A 6,775-nucleotide genomic window follows, 5' to 3' on the forward strand; every position below is an offset into this window, starting at 1 on the left:
TTCTGCTCCACTGATGTTCTTCAACCCTCCATAAGAGGGACCAGCTTTAGGTGTGAGAAGATAGTTCTGTCTTTGTTTATTTCTCTCTGTTCTCAATGCTAATAAGGGGGTGATGATGTTATTTGTGCTGTGGCCACTTCTCTATTAGGAATAGACTAAGCCCAGCAACTCTTTTCACATAGGCTTGCAAACAGCCATCAAATGGTAGTCACTGAACAGATAAAATAGAAGTGATTGTGTCAAAGACACCCCATCCGCTAGAGCATGTGCAACCTCTGCACTGATTTGATATCATCAGCTGTTGCCCTGAATTGATCAATTAATAGCTACATGAAACTCAGGTCTTCGCAGGTAAACTTTACTTCACCTCTAAGAGGGAGCATTGTCTAGTGCTTAAAGCACCTGACTTTGAGTTAGGAAATGTGGGTTCTAGTCTTGGCACTGCCATTCACTTGCTGTGTGACTGTGCAGGTCGCTTAACATCTGTGTCTCCGGTGACCATGCCTTTAAAGGGAAAAAACTGGCACACATTCATGGTGGCATCTTTCAGGGCTGCAAAGAGTCAGACAAAAGGATACTTTTATTTTTAAGTGTGCTGGTGTCACCACTGCCAGCTTCTGACCCAGGGAGACCTGCATATTTTGGAGTGGAGGATTTTTTTCCAATACTTTAGTGTTCTGCATTCATTGTGAAACATTGAACAAGTGTCATCAACAGTCGCTTTGAGCAGAGGAACAGCTTTGATAGCGTTTACTTTCATTCAAGTTCTCTTCATTCCAGACATTGTTCATTACCCTGAAAGCTCATTCCACTGGGCTGTTTGTTCTCAGTAAACAGTGCAAATTCTATTCAGCATAGCAATACATCTTGAACAAGCATTGTGTAACTATAAAAAAAACAAATATTTTGTGATGGAATGAAAAAAACAAGTCTATTTCAGTTATCCTGAAGCTCCTGGGACATCATAAGAAAAACCAAGACTGTCCTGGTTGAACTAGGTTGTATGGTCACTTTATAGTTACCTCATATGTAAACTGGGGATATTTACCTCCACCTTAGAGAGCTGTTGTAAGGCTATGCTCATTACTATCTGAATTGCTTTGAGAGCCTCAGATGGAAGCTCTCGGAAGTATTGTTTTAAAGGGGTGATTTTGACAGTAACATGCTAATCTGAAATGAGCCTCTAGAACTAGTGCTGCTAATTCTCCCTCCACCTTCCAAAACTCACTGCGGTTCAGTGAGACAAAATGTTCCTTCTTGCTTCCCATATTTCCAGAACTGTGCTCCACTGCAGCAGCCAATGACCTAAAATGCTTCTGAAATGGTATTTTCTCTGTGATTTCCCAGCCCAGCGGGGTGCAAAGCATAGACTAGGTGGAAACAGAAAACTGGTCACTTGTCTGAAACAGAAGCGAATCACTTATTTACTGCAAGTGAGTGCCGACTAAAAACTGAGATCTCTAAAATGTGTTGCTGGATTGTTGGCTGTTTTTTCAGTATGGCCCCAGTTCTAGTGGGATGACCCCTGTATTTCAGTCAGACTGGAACAGCTACAGAACTGAAATCCATGGGCTGTTTACATGGTGCAAGGAAAATCTTTGACAAAGATGTGTATGTATTTCTGTTCTTGCAACAAAGCTGATTCATATAAAGTACACACTAAATCCTCTCTCCTAATCATGCCCTTTGAAAAGCCTACATTTTCTCTTTGCTTACATGCAGCTTGTGAATATCAGCCAGCCCTATGTTGTACAGCTGAACTGGAGAGGATTTTCCTTCAAATATGGTTCCTGGGGTAGGGATTCCTCTCTTTGGACTCTGCAGAAGGACCTATACTGGGTTGCACCTTTGAACACAGATGTGAGACTCTTAGAATATTACAGACTTCCTAATTCCTATGAGGATTTGCTGCTATTAAAAAATACTAGAAAGTTAAAAATTCAATATGGGGAAGGCAGTGGCACCGCAGTTTACAATAACTTCATGTATTACACTTTATATAATTCAAGAGATATGGGCAAGCTCGATTTAAACACAAACACATTGGCTGTGAGGAAAACTCTGCCGAATGCTGCTTATGGTAACCGTTTCTCTTATGCTGGTGTTGGGTGGCAAGATATGGACTTTGTTGTGGATGAAAGTGGATTGTGGGTAATTTATTCAACCGAGGACAACACAGGTAACATTATGATTAGCAAACTCAATGAGACCACACTTGATGTGCTCCATACTTGGAATACAAGGCAGTACAAGCCATCCATTTCCAACGCTTTCATCATCTGTGGTGTTCTATATGCCACAAGACCTGTCAACACTAGGAAAGAGGAAATATTTTACACATACGACACAAACACTGAACAGGAAGGTAAAATTAGCATAATTATGGATAAAATGTTAGAAACAATTCAAAGTATCAACTATAACCCCTCAGACCGAGTCCTGTATGTTTACAATGATGGCTACCTTGTTAAATACAATCTTCTTTTTCAACCTGTGTTACACTGATATGAATAAACACAACAACTAGAGATCACAGAAAGTCTGATTTTTATATCCCTTTGGACAATGTTAATGTTAAGTTAGGGCCTAATCCTACCAAAAGTAGCTCCTGGTCATAAGGTTTATTCCCATGAGCTGTCCCATTGAAGGATAATAAGCTCTATGCCTGGTAACAATTGGGTGCAAGATTAGGTTCACAGCTTTTTAACTGGTGTTTAGCTACAATGGCAACAGGAGTACTAGAAATGCCTCTGCTATAAAAATAGATTAAATAGATGACTTAGTGATGCACAGAACATGCATTGTGATAGGGAGATTGCTCACACACTGACGTGCATTTGGAGGAATGTCTGTATTTGGATGACACATGGAAACTGAACTGCTGTTTTGTCGTCACTGCTCAAAGTATGCAAGGCCATAAATATCATATTAAATATTGGCCTCAAATAATTACTAAAAGATTAAAATTAGAGGAGAATTAGAATTTGATCTTTAAAGAGCAGCCATTGGTTAAGCTGAAGCTGTGGAAACGGTTGCCTTGTCTCCTTCTTGCAACTCATCAATGTATTTTAGATGGCAGGGCTCCAATGCATTACTTTCCTAAAGTTGCACTTCATGAAAAAACCTTATTAACCATTTTTGGATGGTTGCATTTTCTTAGCACTGTGTCCTGGGGTCCTGATCCAAAGCCCAATGAAAGCAGTCCCTTGGTATATGGCACATGCTGCAACAGAACATAAGCTATGCCATCCTACATGCTCCACTTAGTCCTCTGAGTCCATTTAGTCTGCAATTACTCTGAGCTCCATTAGCATCTTTCAAAAACACTCTGAAAACAAGGAGCCAAATTAATAACCAGTTAATTCCATTGGCATCAATTACCTTACCTCGGGGGTGAATCTGGCACATATCTATCAGTTACAGAATACTGAAGTTGGGACAAAATCATATGCTCTTTATTTTTAAAATGACACATGATTTTTTTTATCAATATCTGTACTGTAATCATGTCAGAAATAGTGAGATGAACAGTTATGAAAATGCAGTAAATGTTTGCTGGTTTTCTATTATTAATTCTGTCTTTATCTTTGTCTTATAATCTGGATCAGTAGATGTGAATGATTAATTTTTGTTTAATAAACGGTTATAAAAATCCAAACCCTATAGTTGTTTGTCAATGCGCAACAGCTGGGAAACATTTGGGATGCAGCAAGAAGCCAGCTTCACCAAATGATATTGGAAACAGAAATCGTATTCCTTTGGGTTTAGTGTGTTTAAGTGCTCCTGGAACAACACAAAGGTGTGAGTCAATATGTCAGTAACTAGAGGAGGGATTTTATTTCCACCCATTGAAATATGTTCACCAGTTAGATTAACATTCACCACCAAGTTGAGATGTTACTTGAGAGGTCTGAGGCTGATGACACATCTTTAAGTCAGATGCTGCCACTTACCAAGTACAGTAACTCCTCACTTAAAGTCGTCCGGGTTAACATTGTTATGTTGCTGATCAATTAGGGAACATGCCTGTTTAATGCTCCCTTCTAACGTCATTTGGCAGCCGCCTGCTTTCTACTGCAGGGGTCGGCAACCTACGGCACGCGTGCCAAACGTGGCATGCAAGCCGATTTTGATTGGCAAACTCCTGCCTGCCATGGTCCCAGCCCACAGCCCCACTCAGCCCCATCGCTCTCCCCTGTGAGGGCAGGAAGCAGAAGCTTGTTCCTGCAGCAGCCAAGCTTCCCTCCTCCGCAGCTTCTTCCCCCAGCATGGTGCTTTCCATCCCCTCTCCCTCCCTCTCCCTGCTGCCGATCAGCTGATGGCCCTTACAAGGGGGAGGAGCGGCAGCGTGCTCCCTGCTCCGGAGTGGAAGCAGAGAAGAGGTAGGGTCGGGGCCTTGGGGAAGGGGGTGGAACAGGACATATCCCTTCCAGCCCCCTGCCATGAGCCGCAAAGGGCTGGGACCCCCCAGCCCACTGCCCTGCACCCCCCACACACACCCTGCCTTCAGCCCTGACCCCCCCCACACACCCAGCCTTCTGCCCTGACCCCTGAACTCCCCCCACATCCAGCCTGCTGCCCTGCACTTCCACACCCCCCAGCCCTCTGCCCTGACCCCTGAACTCCCCCCCCACACCCAGCCTTCTGCCCTGCACCCCCACATTCCCCCCAGCCCTGTGCCCTGACCCCTGAACCCTCTCCCCCAGGTCTCGGGTCCCGGTTGCCGGCCTCTTGCCAGCCGGTGTCCAGGCCCCACTCAGCCCGCTGCAGGCCTAGGTGAACAGAACCCCAGGCTGGCAGCGAGCTGAGCAGGCTGGCGGCGTAAGATCAGCATTTTAATTTAATTTTAAATGAAGCTTCTTAAACATTTTGAAAACCTTGTTTACTTTACATACAACAATAGTTTAATTATATAATATAGACTTATAGAGAGAGACCTTCTAAAAAACGTTAAAATGTATTACCGGCACGAGAAACCTTAAATTAAAGTGAATAAATAAATACTCGGCACCCCACTTCTGAAAGGTTGCCTATCCCTGGTCTACTGCATGCAGGAAGAGCAGCCCGTTGCAGCTAGCTGGTGGGGGCTTGGAACCAGGGTGGACTGGCAGCCCTCCAATCAGCTTCCTGCTCCCTTAAGTTCCCTGTGCAGTAGCTGCCTGCAGTTCAGCTGTCCCTCCCCCCACTGCCATGTGCTGCTCCTGCCCTCTGCCTTGGAGCTGCTCCCTGATATTACTGCTTGCTGTGCTGGGGGGGGGGGGGAGGGAAGGAAGAGGGGGGCTAATGTCAGGGTGTCCCCCTCTACCCTGCTCCTGCACCCTGCTTACCCCATATTCCATAGAGCAGGGCTCAGGACGGAGGGAGCTTGCAGCAGCTGCGGTCTCAGCAAGATGATCTAATTAATAAGGCAGCGTACTTAAGGGAAATGTGCATATCTCCTTCCTTTCCTGCTGCCTTGCAGAGTGAGAGAGTTAACCCTTGAGAGCTCAGCCAATTGCTAGTTCATCATTTAGCAGTAAGGAAAATATCCCACCTTCTGACTCCTCCACCTCAACCAAGCTTCACAATCATCATCGTTGTGTACCAGTATTAAATTGTTTGTTTAAAACTTATACTGTATATGTGTATTTATAAATAGATTGATAAATAATATAGTCTTTTGTCTGGTGAAAAAAACACCCTCATTTACAGTAATTCTTATGGGAAAATTGGATTTGCTTAACATCATTTCGCTTAAAGTCGCATTTTTCAGGAACATAACTACAACGTTAAGTGAGGAGTTACTGTATCTGCTTCTGTTCCCTGAAAGTGTGTGAAATGAATTTGAAAGCCAGCCATCACTGGCACAGTAATCTGATCCATGAGCATGGGCCTTTAAAGAATTCACAATAGTTCAACTGAGGGTTTGTTTAACTATAAAAAACTAAAAGACAGCAGAACATTTATTGCTTCACATTTTTTGGGGTGGCATCCCATTAATTCCCAAGGGTTGCCATATTCACAGGCATAAAATGCAGCTCTATATGGCATGACATTAAGGAGCAATTTGGGGATAAGGAGCAATGCACAAAGAGGACTTAGGTTCAGTGTTGCAACACCTAACTTTAGGTCCCCTGCCACTTAGTGGAATCTCCAGCCCTGACTCCGGTACACAGGCTCCCTATAAATGTATGTGGAGAGTTGGGCACCTAAGAATGCGATTCACAGAAGCTGAGTGGGATGCTGTTGAAGCTAGCCAGTAGCAAATGCTGAGTAGAGGGTTGGGCTCAAGTCCACTTAATGCCACTTGGGATTCACAGCTGTGAACCCTCAGCTGGAATTAGGTGTTTAACCCAGGTCAGCCCTGTCTGAAGGGGGAAAAGAAAAGGCAACTTGGAGGTTGTGATGCCCTTTTATACACAGTATTTAAAGCATTCAGCCTGGTTGTGGGAGACCAGGGTTCAAATCCCCACTCTTCTTGTGTCAGAGCAGGCACTTGAACCCAGGTCTTCCACTGCCCAAGTGACTATGCTAAGCACTGAGCTACAGGAAGAGTGGGGGGAGGGGCTTTCATAATCTCACCTGTGGAAGCTGCTTCACTTTGTATGAAATACTTAAATAGTCAGTGGGCCAAAGAGCAGTCAGAATGACTCTATAGCAGTGGGATTACAGTATCTAGTTTACAGACCCAGGTTCTAGTCCTGCACCAATGACTGTTTAAGCCTGGACCATTACTCAGTTCTAAGCTGTCACCGCATCTTATTGTCACTTGAGAAATCTTGTGATTAGCAAAAAG

At 44.0% G+C, this 6,775-nt stretch overlaps 1 protein-coding gene across 1 annotated transcript; it reads left to right on the forward strand.

The window, feature by feature from the left end:
* The first annotated feature begins 1,701 nt into the window (after positions 1 to 1,701).
* LOC135980420 (olfactomedin-4-like) lies at positions 1,702 to 3,658 on the forward strand. Its single transcript, XM_065580418.1, has one exon. The coding sequence runs from the start codon at positions 1,717 to 1,719 to the stop codon at positions 2,503 to 2,505; it is 789 nt and encodes a 262-aa protein (XP_065436490.1). The 5' UTR covers positions 1,702 to 1,716; the 3' UTR covers positions 2,506 to 3,658.
* Positions 3,659 to 6,775: the final 3,117 nt, after the last annotated feature.

Source organism: Chrysemys picta, unplaced genomic scaffold, assembly GCF_011386835.1.
Source record: "Chrysemys picta bellii isolate R12L10 unplaced genomic scaffold, ASM1138683v2 scaf3169, whole genome shotgun sequence".
Taxonomy (NCBI): domain Eukaryota; kingdom Metazoa; phylum Chordata; order Testudines; family Emydidae; genus Chrysemys; species Chrysemys picta.

What these genes read in the sequence shown, in the direction of transcription:
- LOC135980420 (XM_065580418.1), top strand. Translation starts at nt 1,717, where the DNA reads ATGCAGCTTGTGAATATCAGCCAGCCCTATGTTGTACAGCTGAACTGG.